General features: G+C 48.3%; 1 protein-coding gene across 2 annotated transcripts; it reads right to left on the bottom strand.

Annotated features, from left to right (window-relative positions):
• Nucleotides 1-6,123: 6,123 nt before the first annotated feature.
• Nucleotides 6,124-8,211, bottom strand: LOC125536427 (putative F-box/FBD/LRR-repeat protein At3g49480). 2 transcript variants are annotated; one of them, XM_048699645.1, is made up of 4 exons: nt 7,304-8,211; nt 6,751-6,894; nt 6,398-6,637; nt 6,124-6,295 (listed from the first exon to the last, which is right to left on the bottom strand). In XM_048699645.1, exons 1-4 carry the CDS (start codon nt 8,153-8,155, stop codon nt 6,242-6,244), a joined length of 1,290 nt encoding a protein of 429 aa, XP_048555602.1. In that variant the 5' UTR covers nt 8,156-8,211; the 3' UTR covers nt 6,124-6,241. The 2 variants fall into 2 exon arrangements, with proteins under 2 accessions (XP_048555602.1, XP_048555601.1); XM_048699644.1 differs by having other exon boundaries at nt 6,124-6,637.
• Between the last annotated feature and the right edge of the window lie 12,153 nt (nt 8,212-20,364).

Below are 20,364 nucleotides of genomic sequence, written 5' to 3'. Positions count from 1 at the left end.
AAATAAGGCACATCCTTTCTCACAAGCATGTATCTTCTCATAGGGCATCTTCAGTGCACGGAGGATTTTTTCCGACTGGTACAGGTTTGCAGGCATGGCCTTTGGGTAGAAAGCGTCCAAATACTGTCATAATTGCGTCATAGCATTCTCTGCCCAAGTTGAACTGAGCCTTCAGAGCCATTACTTGTGAGATGGCATCCAACTGACAAAGCTCAGTGTGCTCGTGGAGCGGACGTTTCGAAGACTCCAACATTTCATTGAAGGCCTTTGCAGATTCCTCCATCTCCTCGTCTGAATCCCGAGCATCATCATAGCCTTGCACCATGTTTTCCATCCCGGTACCATGCTCGTCGGTGCGACGATGATCCACCTCAGCTCGGTCACGTTGGGTAGACTCACCATGAAATGTCCACACCGTATAATCAGGCGTAAAACCATTCTTCTGCAGGTGTTTACCCATTTCTGCCTCTGTCCTCTTTTCCCAATTGCCGCATCGGAAACAGGGGCACCAGGTTTTCTCTCGCCATTTGCAAATGCGGCTTGCACAAACCCCTTAGTTTTTGAACCATTCAGCGCTCCATTTGTTCTGACCAGTGTGACCGGTATACATCCAAGCACGGTCACTCATCTTGACTTTCAGAGCTACTGGACACACAACAATTATATATGTAATTCACCATGTATATATTCATCAGTTGATCTACTTTGTCAATTTTATTACGTCCATGCAACCTACACTCTAATAGGTAATGATAGGTCCTAATCCCACCCGTGTATGTGTAGATTGGGTTCATTTTCCCATGCTATGCTCCGGATCCGACGCAAAATTTTGGCAGCACCTCCCCGCTGTTCTCCTGATACACGTCTCTGCAATAAACAGAGAGGATGTGTACCCGGAGAACAACAGGGGAGGCACTGACGAAATTTATGCGTCGGATCCAGAGCAAAGCATATGAGAAAACGAACCCAATCTACACATACTCGGGCTGTCGGATAGCGTGGACAATCGAAAGAATTCAAGGTTATAAATGCAAATGCATGCATATTTATTAACTATGACGCTTTCGAACGGGAGACACATATTGGTTACGCATACTGATGATTCAAGACACATATATAGCTAGCTACAAGTTTCATGGAATAGATCAAATAATTAATGGGGGAGAAGGACATGTCATTTGTGCTCACCCACGAACGAAGGGGCAGAGCTCGTCAAACGCACGGCGCGGTCGTCGAACACCAAACCTCGCAGCGATGAAACAACTGCACATTTAAATCTACCCGATCAACACAATTATATATGATGTTTTTCATAACAAAATCGAAAAATATATGACCTAACTAATAATTCACAAATATATAACCCCGTCGGCCTTTGGAAGGCCAAAGAGCACCTTTTCGGGAGGTTTAGGGGGTCGGGGTGTCATGTCGGTGTCGGGGTGCTGTTTCGAGGTTAGGGTGTCGTGTCGGGGTCGGGGTGTCGGGGTGTGGTGTCGTGGTCTGTGTGTCGGGGTGTGGTGTCGGGGTCGGGGTGTCGGGGTCAGGGTGTCGGGGTCAGGTGTCGGGGTGTGGTGTCGGGGTCGGGGTGTCGGGGTGTTTCCTTCTATCCTTCTTCTTCTTTCCTTCTCTTCTTTTTTCTTCTTCTTTCCTTTCTTCTTCTTCTTCTATCCTTCTTCTTCTTCCCTTTCTTCTTCTTCTTCTTCTTCTTCTTCTTCTTCTTCTTCTTCTTCTTCTTCTTCTTTCCTTTCTTCTTCTTTCCTTTCTTCTTCTTCTTCTTCTTCTTCTTCTTCTTCTTCTTCTTCTTCTTCTTCTTCTTCTTTTTTCATCTTTTTTCTACTTCTTTTACTTCTTTTCTTTTCTTCTATTCTTCTTCTTCTACTTCTTCTACTTCTTTTCTTCTTCTTCTTTTTCATCTTTTTCTACTTCTTTTCTTTTCTTCTTTTTCATCTTTTTTCCACTTCTTCTTCTTTTCTTCTACATATTCTTTTTTCTAACACTAACACTAAATTTTCTTCTTTTCTAACACTAAATCTAACACTAACACTAACAATTAAACAAGAATTAAACAGCAAAAAAAAGAAAAACAGAAAAAAACCTCACCGGAGCAGGGGGCGACGCTGGCGCCGGGGTGGTGTGGGTGGGGGGGCGGCGGGCTCCGGGGCAGTGGGATGGCCGGGCGGCGGGGGGCGGGGCGCGGCGGGGGGGGGGGGCGGGGGGCGGGCAGCGCGGGGGCGGGGGGGGGGGGGGAGGGGGTGGGAGCGGCGGCGGCGCCGGACGGTGATGGGCGGTGGCGGGTGCGGCGAGGGCGGGGGCGGGGGCGGCGGGGGCGGGGGCGGAGGAGGTCGAGGGAGAGAGATGAGTAACGGGCGGGGGAGGGGGCTCGGCCGTTAGTTAGGTTAGTTAGGGTAGCCTTTGCCGTCCGCCCTCCTTTGCCGTCCGCTTTTCTTCATATTTGCCATCTGCGGCGGACGGCAAAGCGGGGGGACGTTAAGTATTTTTTAACCAGCTCCTCAGTGGGCCCCCCCTCCCTCTTTGCCGTCTGCTAGCGGACGGCAAAGATTCTTTGCCGTTAGCTAGCGGACAGCAAAGAGCTGGCTGATGGCAAAGGCTTTCTTTGCCATCAGCCAGTTCTTTGCCGTCTGCTTTCGGGTAGCTGATGGCAAAGAGCTTCTTTGTCGTCCGCTAGCTGATGGCAAAGAGCTGGCAGATGGCAAAGTAGCTGATTCCAGTAGTGTACAGCTTAAAAACTACATGAAGGCATCATAGTCATCCTCCGTCGATGCAGAAATCTTGCCCTTCGAGGATGCAGAATTCTTACCCTTGGATGATGCAAAACTCTTGCCCTTCCAGGATGCAGAACTCTTGCCCTTGGACGATCCAGAACTCTTGCCCTTCGACGATGCAGAACCCGGAAGCGGCTGCATGAAGATATTATCTTCGTCCTCGCTGTCGTCAGTCCATAAATATGGATTCTTTGCTGCAGTCCTTCTGAAAGTTTCACTCTTTGGCTCCAGTACCTTCTTCCACCTTTCATGCAACCTAAGAAGTTCTTTACGTACCTCCTCATAGGTCCTTTCAAGCCACCCAGACCTACGTAATTCGTGAGCCAACTCATTCATTATGGTGTCACTATCGGTGAGTTCGTCCCATGTAACTATCCTTTTGCCCATCCTGAAATCGGTGGCTAGGCTCAGAACACATCTGCTCATCCCAGGATGAAAACTATGATCGAAAGGATAACTAGACATCTCGACTACACTGCACTGGACTGCTTATCCACCTCCGTGTGAAGGGGGTTTTATAGGTAGAGAGGAGAAAATGGCGCGAAAGAATGACTGCGGTATTGCGGGAACATATGGCGGGAAGGGGTTGGCGGGAAACGGGTGGCGGGAAGATATGGCGGGAAGGGGTTGGAGGGAAACGGTTGCACAGTATTCATAAGCCAAAAAAAATTATTTTGGCCTAACATAAGCCGAAAAGTGAAGCGGGATAGTATGGCGGGAGATATAGGCGGGAAACACTGGATTAAATCGAAAAGTCTAATACTGATATGTAGATACAATGGGTCGCACACGTGAATAGATGAATCACCCTAGTTGACGACGGCCACCTGGCCTTTCCTTAGGACCGGAAAGCAACAAGCGATTAGGTGGTCGAGTTACATGTAGACCGCGGCCGTACTCCACTTCGGCTTCCTGTGTCTACGACTCCTGCGTAGGTGGTGGAGTCTGGAATCCTTATTGCGAACCTGATGCGTAATTGTAAGCGTATGGTTGTGACTCCTCGGGGATAAAAGATGGGCCAATAACGTTCCCTCTGAAGAAATCTGTAACTAATGATGTAACTATGTCGCCATGATCATGTGATGTTCCCCGGATGCGTGTGTTGAGGCCACGTTGGGTGTCCTCATCGTCCCAATTAACATCAGGTATATCTTGCACATAGAAATATTGTAAACAAACTGTTAGAGGATAATATATGATATCAATGTTAATGCATTAAAATATAAACATGACTACCAGATCAGATTCCTCACATATACTGTCTTGTATGTGGTACTGGTTTAAATCAACAGCGCCGTTCGACGGAGACGGGGTGGACTCCAGAAATGGGCCACGTAAGGTTGGAGGTTGGAACGATGCAGGCATTCTGGGTCCAAATCTAAGCTGTTTGTTTGGTTAGAAATTGACCCGCACAGTTCTCAAACCACTTCACGGCCCTCAAGAGTCCGCAGTTTCCAGGGGCCAAAAAAGGAAATTCACATTCACATTGGCTTTGTCTCAAAAAAAAAAAAAGGATTCTCACTGGCTGAAGGTGCTGTTGATGAACCGCAGTCTTGAAGCACCGTTGTATTCCTTAATCTTCTCCATCTGTCGCTTGTAATCTATACAATGGTGCTTCAATTTAAGATAAAATCTACACAAAAAAGATGCACATCAACGTTCTATTCTTATTCTTGTTATCGGTAAATCTTCAATTATGTGTGCATGTTTAGAGTTCTTTTAGGCGCATTTGTCAAAATTGCCGCACACGGCGATCGTTTGAAATTTTCTTTGAGAAGTAGTTTCATCTCTCCCGTCACACAATTTCGTATAGTAAGTTTTATGTTTCGACTGTCATATATGAATATGCACGTTCTATTGTAGCATGGGTGTTCATGTGTGTGAACTTATTTTCTTCAACCTCTCTCACATACCCTCTTGTTCAACTACTTTGTCAATCCACTGCTTTCGCGAGAGGTCTACGTGAAAAAGATGTGGATTGACGATGTAATTCCATTCCAGCAATTGATTCCAAGTTTCGTTAACTGTAACTCCTCAATTTCATGTTCAACTTTGGATTTATTTAGATGAATTTCGTCAAATTCATTGCACGTGATCGCTTGCTTGAAATTTTCTCTGACCCTAACTTCATCTCGTTGTTTCACACAACTCATATTGTAAGTATTAATTACGACACTCATTAATGTGCACCTAACCAAACAGCTAAAGGTTGCATCTGGAAAAGCATACAGAGGCAACCAAACGTTGTGCTTCTGTTTCCACTCTCATGTGAGGAGAGGCAACACACGCAACCAAACAACTTGCAAAATATGGCTCAGAACTCGTATCGCCTAGATCAGGCTCTGCCTGTCTAGATTCCCTGGAAACCCAAAAATGGTGCGAGCATCCAAACATACCCTATACGTACCAGCCCAGATTCCAGAATGCGGACGCAACAACACAGAGAAGTCAACTTCTCCAGCGTGAGACTGGAGAAGTGGAGGTGGTTTTGCAGGAAGTGCGCTGAAGCAAAGATTTGAGACTTACCATTAACTGTGTTATTTCCAAGGCGCCATTGCCTCTAAAATAACAGCCGGATACAAGGTCAGACCAGATTTACTTAGCAGGTGCAGGAGCTAGTCAGGTCCTGTGTGGTTGAAATCTTCTTCTGGGGGTAGTTCCCAGACCTTGCTCAGTTATTGCCACACACAAAAAGACCTTCCCCGATTCAGCAATATGGCCTTTGTGCATGTAACAGCAACATGCTAGGAGTCTTCCTCAATTCAGTTCTAGCACAAGTTTGTTTTCTCTTTCATAGCACCGGAAAACTTGTCAACCTAGCCTGGTATAGTCTGATCATCTGATCATATGAACAAAAACCATAGATTAAAATAGCCCGCAAAATTGTCGCGATAGCTGCGCTATAGCTGCCTAGGAGCCTCGCCGCAATGCTATGGCTGCTGCCGCGAAATCCTCCACAACTCCCTATAAATGGCTCAACAATGAGCAAAACCCTCCGGAAATCATCTCCCCCATCAGAATTTTTTTCGCTATTTGCCGCGATTGCCCGCTATGGCGGCCACTATAGCTGCTGGGAGAGGCCACCGCGAAATCGTTTCTCCCGCAATTTTAATCTTTGACAAAAACTGACAGAGGTGGCACGCTACAAAACCAGAGCATAGCAAAGAAAAATGGCTATAAAGCATGCATGCCATATTCAGATTTCAGAACCACATAGTAGTTGATTCATCACTAGTAATGCATTACGTTAGATAACATGATAAGATAACGCTGGTCTTTTCAGTACTTCTGCCAGCTTAGATACTAGCATGTACTCTTGGTACTCCTAGTTGAGACCTGGTTTAACCGAAGAGATAGCATGCCTCCAAACTTTAACATTGTGATCTCACTACAGCAGTCAATGATTCCCCAAGAGGCTTGGATTGATCTTGCATACATATATACATACATCAAACAAATTAGCCATGCATCGAGCAGCGAAAAGGGTCGTTGACCGTAAGGTCGGATGATTTCTGCAAAATAAAACCAATGTCTACTTTAGTCAACACCAGCAACACTTTAGAGGCCCATGCTCGAAACCGTGGACACCCCAGTCTGTCTATCATCTCATTCACCTCGTTCGGCAAGGAATTTTGTTCTTTAGGTGGCACAAGCACCAAAGACTGCAGCTCCAGCGCATCCTTGGAGATGAACTTGAGGAATTCAAATTCGTTTTGATGCCCTTGATATTTGTGGATAACCATCCTTTTGACATGTGATCGCAAGCATTTGATCGGACTGGCCTCCAGCCAGAACTTGGCATGGTGCTCCCCAGTGGGTTCATAGCCAGGTACGGATGGATCGTGCAGGAGAGACTGCAAATTTATGCCAGTGCGTAAACAGTTCAGTTACATATATGGATCATGCTGCTAGTAATTGATTATAACATCGCCAAATGATCAACTAACTGAAAAGAATTGGGAGAAACCTCGATGTGAAGCATGTCAACATTGGGAAAGCATCTAAGGAAGCTGGCAAGCATGTTGACCTCCTCGAAAACACCAAAATTCACCTTCAAGGCCAATATCTTGACGCCTGGAAGCACAGTTCTTGGGCTCACCATTATGTTTGGCTGCAATGCGGTGCACCAAGACAGATACACATCATACTGATTAACTGTTCTTGACTGATGGAAAAATAAGTATTATACTCATTAACAGTTCTTGATGGATAGACAGACTGACAGATACACATCATACTCACACATATGAACCACAGTGTACTTGATGGATGGATGGAATAATTTGCACCAAAAGAAATATAAATATCATAACTCATTAACTGTTTTATAACCGTAGAGAAGACCCTGGTGGATGGATCTCAGTGGATGTAATGATTTTCTAAAATCCTAAATAATTTCATGCTTGAGATAGATCACCTATCCTCTTGTACGCCCTGACAAGATTTATGAACATATGCAACACCCTTTGACCATTTAAAAAAAAAATCATGTTGAGATAGAGATGGAGAGGTAACCGTACCTCGATGACATCATCGCCGATCTGCAGCTTGTGAGCTCTCGGCTCCAGGTAGCCAAACACCCGCAGGTTGGGTGCACAGGTAATCTTGACCCTCATACCAGCACCTCCAACAGCACTAGGAGGCGGTTCCACCAGGATAAGGCGATCCAAGAGCGGCGTTTCCATCACGACCTCCTTCACCGGGGATCCTCCAACGACCACGCAATTGAGGCTTTGGCTGCGGAGACGCACATGCTTGGGCTTGTTTTGGGCGAGCAAAAGGGTCTTCAGAACGGGGCTGGCAGCAACCAAGCACTCCAGGTCATGATCGCTCATGTCAATCCTTAACATATTGAGATTGTGGAGGTGAGGAAGAAAGACATCGGCTACGTGGGAGACGTCGGAGGGGAACGTCCAGAAGCCCAGCAAGAGGCGCTGGAGCGAGTCGCAGCGGAGGATTTCAGCGGGGAGGCGCGGGGAGGTACGCTGAGGCTGGATGTGCATGTTGACGAGGGCGAGCAGCTGAATGCCCTTGGTGACGAGGAGGCGCGGCCACTCGGCGAGGTTATGGTCCAGGGAGGCGAACCTGCATCCGGCTAGGCGGACGGCGCGGAAGGGACCCGGGTGGTCGGCAAGGACCCGGGAGACTATCGCGTCACGGGCGGACCCGTGCAGTTCGACATCGTCGAGGACGAGCGGTGTGGAGTGCCAGATGTGGCGCCAGCGGCGGGCGAGGGCGGTGGTTCGGGCGGCGTCCGTGACGGGGAGGCCGGAGGAGATGATGGCCCGGAGGAGGTCGTCCGGGAGGGCGCTGAATCGGTCCTCGCCGTCGTAGCCAGCGGTGGGGAGGAGGGGGGCGGCGCCCTCGGCCATGGTGGTGACGGGAGGGTTTGGTATGACCAGCAAAAGCCCGTGCGTTGCAACCAATGTTGAGGATATCGTTAGCGTTTTGTTTGGCTGCAGATTAAAGATATGGATTAATTGATTTTATCTGTCGACTAATAATTGGTCATTTTCTGGCAAATCCTAAATTCCCGACATTAAGATATGATATATTCAACACAAAAATAACATGGAACATAATTCTTACCGTTATTATTTGCTTTTGAATCTTTGTACGATAAATCGTTGAATTGAATTTTTTTTGAATAGTGGTTGCAATCGAAAAAAAATCATAATATTCAATGGTCATGATCACATTTTGCTACATCATCGATATACATTATCACTTCCAATTTTTTGAAATCATGAAAAGAATTTGGAACAGTGAACATTTATTTAAAAATCATGCACATATTTGACATCATGAACATTTTTTAAATTCGTGAAATTTTTTACAAATTTACAAAAAAAAATCAAAAATCAAGAACATATTTTGAACTCATGAACATTTTATACTATTTGCAAATATTTTCTTACAATTGTGAATATTTTTTTAAATAATTTTCTTGTATCGGAGAACATTTCTAGAATCGACGGACATTTTTTGGAATTTGGTGGAACCAGTTTTGAATTTCATGAACATTTTTTTGATTTAACGAACATTTTTTGAAATGCATGATCATTGTATGAATCAGCAAACATTTTATGAATGGGTAAAATGTTTTATAAATCACGAAAATTTTGGATTTTTAGACTATTTTTCCATTAATGGACATTTTTTCTGAATTTGTTAAATTTTATTGAATTTCATTAACATTTTTTAATACACAAACTTTAAAAAAATCATGAGCATTTTTTGATGTCCCAAACATTTGTTTTCAAAATTGTATTTTTTTTAATATGTGCACATTTAAAAAAAATAGGAACCTTTTTTGAACCCACCAAATTTTATGATTTATTAAACATTTTATTTAAAAATTCCATCTTTTAAAAAATTTCGGACCTTTTTTGAATTACAAATTATTTAAAGGATAAAAAATGAAAAGAAACAAACAAAATTTAAAAACAGGCCGCCCGCACATGTGTCGGCCCAAACGGGCACGCTACGTCTTCTCCCAACACACAGCGTGCAATATAGGCGGTCTCTACATGGGTCGGCCCAGGCTGGGGATTCCTCTGTGTGAATCGTTTTTTGTCACTTATAAGTGGCATCGATGGGTAATATTTAGCAAATTTGGAGGCAATTCGTGTGACGTACTGCCACAAGCAATAGACCCTTTATTATTAGGTATAGATTCTAGCCGGAATGGAGTGGCCCACGAAGCATTGTTTCACTTTCCTTTTTTCTCTCTCTCTCTTTTTGAGATGGGCTCACTCTTTTTTTATCTAGGTTTTTCTTATCGTTTATGCCACTAATTGTATTCCACTACTCACTTTTACCATCAGAAGTAATGACTACTCAAAAATCTTATTATTCTGTGAGATGCTTGCTAAAAACTGCCAACAGATACCTAAAAATGCCATCGTTCCATTAGATGTTTCCTCAAAACTACCATCAGACACCGTTATTTTTCAGCTCTAACCTATTGACCATGTTATATGGCAAAATATTCCTAGACCCACATGTCAGCTTTCTCTATCTCATTATGGTAAGTGTGAGCCCCACTTATGAGGAGTAAGCAAGCAAATAGTTTTAGAGAAAAATAAGAACATTATTGGGATCAAGTGGGACCCACACTTTATCGTAGTGAGATAGATGGAGAGCTGTCATGTTGTTCCATGGGTATTTTGGTCATTATAACATGGTTAACGGACTTTGAGCTGATAATAATGGTGTATGATGGCAATTTTGAGGAAGCGTCTAACGGACCAATTGCATTTTTGAGCAGTTAACATTTCTAGTAGCAAAACTGAGTAGTCGGACACAACTAGTGCCATAAATAATAAAAACCCTTTTATCTATGATAGGTTAGTGAAATTCCTATTTTTATCCAAGCTTGTATATTCAGATGCAATTTTTGTCATCTCATCAATGCCACCTCTTATATTGGCCCTATATATATATATCCGAGCAGACAGCTCGGACACTAACCGGTCAAGAAATTGCGACCCAGTTAGCTCCCATAAACCGATCCTATGTGTATGGGCTGATCGACACCCCTCACTTCCGATAGGGGAGGCCCGGACAGGCTCAGACACATTCGTCGCGTCGGATCTAATAGGTGGGACCCACCCCAAATTCCATAAAATCGCCCCAACCTAGCCGGACATGTCCCTTTCCTCTCATATATTCTCCCTAGTCCGTGTCGGCCCTCCCGTAGCACGGCCTTCGTTCCGACCCCACAACGAGGGCGGGCCCGTGGTACTAGGGGTACCCAGGTCCGTCTGCCTATAGCCCATGGCGCGGAGCCAACAGAAGGCCCAAGATGGCCCACCGCCAGGGCTTCATGGGCAAGGCCCTCGCGAGGACCTCGCCTCGTGAGGACTTCGCCTCGCGAGGCGCGCGTCATCATGTGTCGTCAGGAGCCTCGTGAGGCGGCCTCCCGAGGCCACTTGGGGAGGCGTGCAGAGCAATGATCAGGCAACGGAGTTGCGCGGCCCTGTGTCCTCAAGTGGGTGACACGCTCAGTGACGAGCGGAACCAGAAGGGCGCCAGTAGGCGCAGATGAGGAGGCATTCCTCATCCGTGCTAAGGGAGCAAGGGCAGCGCACCCGTTCCCGAAGCAATCCCCAAAGGTTGCCACTTTGGTGCAAGAAGACCAGGACGACTGGCTCGTCAGGACGGATGTCATCACCAAGCCCACCGGCGCGTCATGGCAGGGAGCTTTAGCAGGCAAAGAACACCTTTAGTCAGGATAAGTTGTACTCCTATTCCCCTTCGAATTTGGCTGTTGTGGCAACCCTTCCCGCCTTGTGTTTTCGCGGGAAGAGGACCAAGGCCGGTATAAGTAGAGACAAGGCGCCACAATAGAGAGGGATCAGACCAGATCCTTGGGAAGCCTCGCACTTTCCCTTGTACCCCCATACTCACTCTCCCTCACGAGCCAATCCACCCACAAAGCAGGAGTAGGATTTTACACCGCTAGGTAGCCCGAACCTGGATAAACTGTCATGTTCGTAGTTTGTCTTTCCCCTCGCTCGAGCACCCCGGAGCATCGTCGTGAGGTAGTGTGGAGCTGGGCAGGGCTTGGCGAGTTTCCCCACGCACACCACAGAGTTTAAACCTTTCTTGGGTCCCCGGAGCCCCAATTCCGACATTTGGCGCACCAGGTAGGGGTGTGCCAAAGTTCTTCCGCTTCGCTCCTGTTCTTGCTCCACCATCTCCATGACCGACGCTCTCCGTGTTCGAGCCGAGCGCAGGGCGGCTCGCACCGCTCGGACGGTGCCCGTGGGACGCCTCAGCCATCGCCACTCATTCAATCCCGTGAACATCGACGCTGACCCTGCCGTTTTCCTGAGCGCCATGGGTTTTCTGTCTTTCACCGACCACCTGCGTCGGGTGGACTGGCCGGCGAGCTCCAAAGTGGTGATGCCCCCGTTTTACGACGGTGCTGCTGACCCCAAGGAGTTTCTTTGGCTCTACACTCAAAGCATCTTGGCGGCGGGCAGATGCGACAAGGCCATGTCGAACTGATTCCCATGGCTCTCGCGGGCGCCCCGCGCTCCTTGCTCATCAGCCTTCTCCGGGCTTCTGTCTCTTCCTGAGATGAGCCCCGCGACCGATTTGCTGTGTGCTTCGCATTCCAGGGGCCCCACACGATCGCGTGCATCCTCGGCGGGTCCTAGGGGCCTGCAGCCAATCGCCACTCCAAGCAGCACTTTCGCGAGGCAAACATCGAACACCCCAGCTCAAAGCTTCATAGTGTCGCGCGCAGCCTGAATGCACCGTCACCTTCGATTTCCAAGATCACCCCAAGTCCGCAGTCACCACTGGAGTGCTTCCCATGCTGTGTACCCCCACCATCAGCAACGTGGCGGTCACCAAGACCCTCATCCATGGAGGTGATGGCATCAACGTGATCTCCAACGCAACCTTCGAGACGCTTCAGGTGCCCTATGACCAGCTGGTGCCCACCAGGCCCTTCTCAGGGGTGACCAACGGGTCGATCGCTCCCCTAGGCAGGTGCACCTTCCGGTCACCTTTGGCATCCGTGACAACTACCGCACCGAGCTCATTGACGCCGACGTGGCCCACATCAGCCTCCCGTACAATGCCATCCTAGGGTACCAACGCACTCGCCAAGTTCATGGCGGCGACCCATCCTGGCTACAACATCATCAAGATGCCCGACAGCGGCGGGGCCATCACTATAGTCGGAAGCAGGGAGGATGCGGTCCGATCCCTCAACCGTGCTTACAAGGCTGCGGCAGCTTCGCGCCAGGACGCCAAGGACAAGGTCGAGTCCCCGGAGGCCGCCCCTGCAAGGAAAAAAATAGTTGTTCTCTTTGGATCGCGTCAAAAGAAAGAAGGTGTCAGTTGACGACAGCGGCTCGGGTCCTACCTTCACCATCGGCATAGGTCTTTCCCCTGAGTAGGAAAGCGCACTTGTCGCTGTCCTCATGACAAACAAGGATGTGTTCGCCTGGAAGGCGTCTGACCTGTCCGACGTCCCGAGGGAGGTCATCGAGCATCACTTGGCGGTGTGTCCTAACATGCGCCCCATCAAGCAGAAGGCACGGCACCAAGCGCCGGAGAAGCAAGCGTTCATCGTTTAGGAGGTGCACTTGCTGCAAGAAGCTGGGGTCATTAGAGAGGTGCGTCACCCTGAGTGGCTCGCCAAACCGGTCATCGTCCACGCATGTCCGTCGATTTCACGAGCCTCAACAAGGCCTGCCCCGAGGATCCCTTCCCGCTCCCCCGCATTGACCAAATCATGGACTCTACCGCCGAGTGTGACCTACTATGTTTCCTGGACGCTTTCTCCGGCTACCAGCAGATCAAGATGGCAAAGGAGGATGTTGAAAAGATGGCCTTCATCTCCTCGTGCGGTGTGTTCTGCTACATCTGCATGCCTTTCGGCTTGAGGAGCACCGACGCCACATTCCAGTGGTTGATGTGCATCACGCTAGGGCTGCACCTAGGAAGGAACATGGAGGCTTACGTCGATGACATTGAAGTAAAATCACGTGAGGCCAAGACATTAATCAAAGATTTGGAAGAAACATTTGCCAACCTGCGCACAGTAAGCGTGAAGCTCAACCCTGACAAGTGCATCTTTGGGGTTCCTCTGGCAAGCTCCTCTGCTTTCTCGTCTCCCATCGAGGGATCGAGGACAAACCCGAGCAGATCAAGGCCATCGAGAAGATGCGCCCGCCAAGACCTTCAAGGAAATGCAATGGCTAGCAGGGTACATCGCTTCCCTGGGGCGCTTCATTTCCAAGCTCGGCGAGCGTACCTTGCCGTTCTTAAAGATCATGAAGAGGATGGGCTCCTTCGAGTGGACCCAGGAGGCGACGCGACCTTTGAAGACCTCAAGAGGTACCTCACGATCCCGCCCATCATGGAGGTGCCGCGTTTTTGCGAGCCCTTGATCCTATACTTGGCAGCTACCCTGCAGACTGCCGGCTTCGCGCTCCTGGCGGTGCGGGAAGAGCGCGTGAAAGCCAAGGAGAAGCTTTTGGAGACTCACAAGCCCTTTGGGCTCCCTGGACCTTTCGGACATGGGAGCCACCGGAGCCCCGCGAGCCCCCAAGGCCTCATGCCGGCGTCCCCAGGTCACCCATGCCCTTTGCGCTTCACGAGGCCCCCGATGACGATGACATGTACCTAGGGTAGGTTAATAGGCCTGGCCTAGACACCCTTCCCAAGGACACTGCCCTACAGTCAAAAGCATTCAAAGTACAACAGCGTCCACCGATTGAAATCATCCCAGAGCGCGGCCCACTCGACGAACGCGATTTCATTCGACTTCTCTATAATAAGCCGACCACATCAGATGTCACTCGGAGTATAGAAGATCTAAAGTCCCTCGGGATGGCAACGGCCAGGCATTCACTCTGTAGTCTTAATGATCATTTATATACCTTTATTATTGGCGTTACCAGTAATGCCCCACCTTTATGTACATTGAACCTCCTTGTAACGTGGGATGGCTAGGGTCTTGGCGCACTCTATATAAGACACCCCCTCCACTGGCACAAGGGTTGGCACCCTTGTAACTTCACGCATATTCCAATCGACCAAGCCTCCATGCACCAAGACGTAGGCCTGTTACTTCCTCCGCGAAGGGCCTGAACTCATAAATCCTTGCGTGCACAACCTCACTGTAGATAGGATCTTGCCTCTCCATACTTACTCCCTATTCTATTGTCAGACTTACTCCCACGACAGTTGGCGCCCACCGTGGGGCAGGTGTCTTAGCGACTTTCCGGTGAGGTTGCGATTTTTTCTGGTTCCCATCATCATGGTTTCCGACGGTGGATTGGCTAAGGGCCGCGAGATCTGTCTCGGCTCTCTCGTTTTCATAGCCGACGACTCCGCTTGGCTCCAGGAGGCCCCCCTCGACGTCGAGACGCTCCCCGTCCGTGGAGCTACTCACTTTCGTGCGTGCGTCCGCGGCGTCTTTCTGTGGCAGCCGTCGAATCAGTATCCGTGGGCTCCCGCGGCATCTTCGCCCCCCGCCGTTCGTTGCTTCAAGCGGTCCGGTCGATCGTGACTCCAGCGGTGGGTGAAGCAAGCGGTGGCCCGTCAGTCGGCCACCCCTCAGGTCACGACAATCGAGCCCGATGAATCGCTCTATGGATTGTTCGACACGTCAAATGGCTCCGTCGAGACCCTGTCCGAGTGCGACAGCAGTGACCCTGCAACAGAAGTCCTGGTGGTCAATGCGCTGCACAATCCGCATGGCTTCCGTCGCGGTGATGGCGGTGATGGTGGCGGCGATCCATCACACATTCATGAGGAATATCATCCTGAAGCCCTCACTTCACAGCAGAGGGAAGAGTTGCATCATCGCAACGACGAGGCGCTCCATACTCCCATCGTCGAGGAAACCGCCGAGGCGCGGGCCTTGGAGGCTGCGCGCCTGGCCACTTTGGCTGAGCACACACGACTGGAGAACCTTCGACATTCACTCAACGAATGCGCTCGGCAGCAGATTCCTGAATCTAGTCGACGGCGACAGTTGTTTTTGCCTGAACCTCGGGTATACCGCACTCCAATTCAGAATCTAACAGCTACGGCCCGAATAGCGGAGTCAATCCAGCCATCTCAATCAGAGGCTGGAAGAGGTTTGATGCAGATTAGGGCACTACTCCGGGTCGCGGGAGAGCAAAACACAACTATTTCTTAGTCTCGCAATAGGATCCACAGCAGATCGGTCGTAGCTGACATGGTTCACTCGGCTCACAGCCCAAGATCACCCCTGCGGCGTGAGGGACGTGAGCATCGCCAAGAGTAGTATATGGGTCGGAATCATGAGCAATATGATCACCGACTCGGCCGCGATGATCTCCGTCGGGTGCCTACGCCTCCACCGAGGAGCGGATCATATGTGCCCCGGTAATATGTGTTGGGGAACGTAGCAGAATTTTAAAATTTTCTACGCATCACCAAGATCAATCTATGGAGTCATCTAGCAACGAGGGAGAGGAGTGTGCATCTACATACCCTTGTAGATCGCGAGCGGAAGCGTTCAAGAGAACGGGGTTGATGGAGTCGTACTCGTCGTGATCCAAATCACCGATGACCTAGCGCCGAACGGACGACACCTCCACGTTCAACACACGTACGATTGGGAAGACGTCTCCTCCAACTTGATCTAGCAAGGGGGAAGGAGAGGTTGATGGAGATCCAGCAGCACGACGGCATGGTGGTGGAAGCAACGGTGATCTCGGCAGGGCTTCGCCAAGCTCAGGGAGAGGGAGGAGTGTCACGGGAGGGAGAGGGAGGCGCCAGGGGCTAGGGTGCGGCTTCCCTCCCTCCCCCCACTATATATAGGACCCCTGGGGGTGCGGGCCCTAGGAGATGCAATCTCCAAGGGGGGTGGGGCGGCCAAGGGGGTGGAGTGCCCCCCAAGCCAAGTGCCACCCCTAGGGTTTCCAACCCTAGGCGTCGGGGGAGGCCCAAGGGGGCGCACCAGCCCACTAGGGGCTGGTTCCCCTCCCACTTCAGCCCAAGGGGCCCTCCGGGATAGGTGGCCCCACCCGGTGGACCCCCGGGACCCTTTCGGTGGTCCCGGTACAATACCGATTACCCCCGAAACTTTCCCGATGGCCGAAACTTGACTTCCTATATATAAATCTTCACCTCCGGACCATTCCGGAACTCCTCGTGACGTCCGAGATCTCATCCGGGACTCCGAACAACTTTCGGGTTACCATATACTAATATCTCAACAACCCTAGCGTCACCGAACCTTAAGTGTATAGACCCTACGGGTTCGGGAGACACGCAGACATGACCGAGACGACTCTCCAGTCAATAACCAACAGCGGGATCTGGATACCCATGTTGGCTCCCACATGCTCCTTGATGATCTCATCGGATGAACCACGATGTCGAGGATCCGATCAATCCCGTATACAATTCCCTTTGTCAATCGGTACGTTACTTGCCCGAGACTCGATCGTCGGTATCCCAATACCTCGTTCAATCTTGTTACCAGCAAGTCACTTTACTCGTACCGTAATGCATGATCCCGTGATCAACCACTTGGTCACATTGAGCTCATTATGATGATGCATTACCGAGTGGGCCCAGAGATACCTCTCCATCATACGGAGTGACAAATCCCAGTCTCGATTCGTGCCAACCCAACAGACACTTTCAGAGATACCCGTAGTGTACCTTTATAGTCACCCAGTTACGTTGTGACATTTGGCACACCCAAAGCACTCCTACAGTATCCGGGAGTTGCACAATCTCATGGTCTAAGGAAATGATACTTGACATTCGGAAAAGCTCTAGCAAACAAACTACATGATCTTTAAGCTATGCTTAGGATTGGGTCTTGTCCATCACATCATTCTCCTAATGATGTGATCCCATTATCAATGACATCCAATGTCCATAGTCAGGAAACCATGACTATCTTTTGATCAACGAGCTACTCAACTAGAGGCTCACTAGGGACGTGTTGTGGTCTATGTATTCACACATGTATTACGATTTCCGGATAACACAATTATAGCATGAACAATAGACAATTATCATGAACAAAGAAATATAATAATAACCATTTTATTATTTCCTCTAGGGTATATTTCCAACAGTCTCCCACTTGCACTAGAGTCAATAGTCTAGTTACATTGTGATGAATCGAACACCCATGTAGTTCTAGTGTTGATCATGTTTTGCTCTAGGGAGAGGTTTAGTCAACGGATCTGCCACATTCAGGTCCGTATGTACTTTACAAATATCTATGTCTCCATTTTGAACACTTTCACGAATGGAGTTGAAGTGACGCTTGATATGCCTAGTCTTCCTGTGAAACCTGGGCTCCTTGGCAAGGGCAATAGCTCCAGTGTTGTCACAGAAGAGAGTCATCGGGCCCGACACATTGGGTATGACTCCTAGGTCGGTAATGAACTCCTTCACCCAGATTGCTTCTTGTGCTGCCTCCGAGGCTGCCATGTACTCCGCTTCACATGTAGATCCCGCCACAACGCTTTGCTTGCAACTGCACCAGCTTACTGCCCCACCATTCAAAATATACACATATCCGGTTTGTGACTTAGAGTCATCTAGATCTGTGTCGAAGCTAGCATCGACGTAACCCTTTACGACGAGCTCTTCGTCACCTCCATAAACGAGAAACATATCCTTAGTCCTCTTCAGGTACTTCAGGATATTCTTGACCGCTGTCCAGTGTTCCATGCCGGGATTACTTTGGTACCCTCCTACCAAACTTACGACAAGGTTTACATCAGGTCTGGTACACATCATAGCATACATGATAGACCCTATGGCCGAGGTACAGGGGACGACACTCATATTTTCTCTATCTTTTGCCGTGGTCGGGCATTGAGCCGTGCTCAATCTCGTACCTTGCAATACAGGCAAGAACCCCTTCTTTGACTGATCCATATTGAACTTCTTCAATATCTTGTCAAGGTACGTACTCTGTGAAAGACCAATGAGGTGTCTCGATCTATCTCTATAGATCTTGATGCCTAATATGTAAGCAGCTTCTTCAAGATCCTTCATTGAAAAACACTTGCTCAAGTAGGCCTTTATGCTTTCCAAGAATTCTATATCATTTCCCATCAACAGTATGTCATCCACATACAATATGAGAAATGCTACAGAGCTCCCACTCACTTTCTTGTAAATGCAGGCTTCTCCATAAGTTTGCGTAAACCCAAACGCTTTGATCATCTCATCAAAATGAATGTTCCAACTCTGAGATGCTTGCACCAGCCCATAGATCGAGCGTTGGAGCTTGCACACCTTGTCAGCATTCTTAGGATCGACAAAACCTTCCGGCTGCATCATACACAATTCTTCCTTAAGGAAACCATTAAGGAATGCCGTTTTGACGTCCATTTGCCATATCTCATAATCATAGAATGCGGCAATTGCTAACATGATTCAGATGGACTTCAGCTTCGCTACGGGTGAGAAAGTCTCATCGTAGTCAACCCCTTGAACTTGTCGATAACCCTTAGCGACAAGCCGAGCTTTATAGATGGTCACATTACCATCCGCGTCTGTCTTCTTATTAAAGATCCATTTATTTTCTATGGCTCGCCGATCATCGGGCAAGTCAGTCAAAGTCCATACTTCGTTTTCATACATGGATCCTATCTCGGATTTCATGGCTTCCAGCCATTTGTTAGAATCTGGGCCTGCCATCACTTCTTCATAGTTTGAAGGTTCACCGTTGTCTAACAACATGATTTCCAAGACAAGGTTGCCGTACCACTCTGGTGCGAAACGTGTCCTTGTGGACCTACGAAGTTCAGTAGCAACTTGATCTGAAGTTTCATGATCATCATCATTAACTTCTTCTCTAGTCGGTGCAGGCACCTCAGGAACAATTTCTTGAGCTGCGCCACTCTCTGGTTCAAGAGGTAATACTTCATCAAGTTCTACTTTCCTCCCACTTATTTCTTTCGAGAGAAACTCTTTCTCTTGAAAGGATCCATTCTTGGCAACAAAGATCTTGCCTTCGGATCTCAGGTAGAAGGTATACCCAATAGTTTCTTTAGGGTATCCTATGAAGACGCATTTTTCTGACTTGGGTTCGAGCTTTTCAGGTTGAAGTTTCTTGACGTAAGCATCGCATCCCCAAACTTTTAGAAACGACAGCTTAGGTTTCTTCCCAAACCATAATTCATACGGTGTCGTCTCAACGGATTTCGACGGAGCCCTATTTAAAGTGAATGCGGCAGTCTCTAAAGCATAGCCCCAAAATGACAGCGGTAGATCGGTAAGAGACATCATAGATCGCACCATATCCAATAGAGTGCGATTACGACGTTTGAACACACCATTAATTTGAGGTGTTCCAGGCGGCGTGAGTTGTGAAACTATTCCACATTTCCTTAAGTGTGTGCCAAATTCGTGACTCAAGTATTCTCCCCCACGATCTGATTGCAAGAACTTGATTTTTCTGTCACGTTGATTCTCAACATCACTCTGAAATTCCTTGAACTTTTCAAAGGTCTCAGACTTGTGTTTCATTAAGTAGACATACCCATATCTACTCAAGTCATTAGTGAGGGTGAGAACATAACGATAGCCACCGCGAGCCTCAATGCTCATTGGACCGCACACATCAGTATGTATGATTTCCAATAAGTTAGTTGCTCGCTCCATTGTTCCTGAGAATGGAGTCTTGATCATTTTACCCATGAGGCATGGTTCGCACGTGTCAAATGATTTGTAATCAAGAGACTCCAAAAGTCCATCTGCATGGAGATTCTTCATGCGTTTGACACCTAGGTGACCAAGGCGGCAGTGCCACAAGTATGTGGGACTATCATTATCAACCTTACATCTTTTGGTATTCACACTATGAATATGTGTAACATTACGCTCGAGATTCATTAAGAATAAACCATTCACCAGCGGAGCATGACCATAAAACATATCTCTCATATAAATAGAACAACCATTATTCTCGGATTTAAATAAGTAGCCATCTCGAATTAAACGAGATCCTGATACAATGTTCATGCTCAAAGCTGGCACTAAATAACAATTATTGAGGTTTAAAACTAATCCCGTAGGTAAATGTAGAGGTAGCGTGCCGACG

The sequence above is a fragment of the Triticum urartu genome, chromosome 2, assembly GCF_003073215.2.
Source record: "Triticum urartu cultivar G1812 chromosome 2, Tu2.1, whole genome shotgun sequence".
NCBI lineage: Eukaryota > Viridiplantae > Streptophyta > Magnoliopsida > Poales > Poaceae > Triticum > Triticum urartu.
Note: the sequence above shows the minus strand (reverse complement) of the source record. Positions and strands in the feature narration are given on the sequence as shown.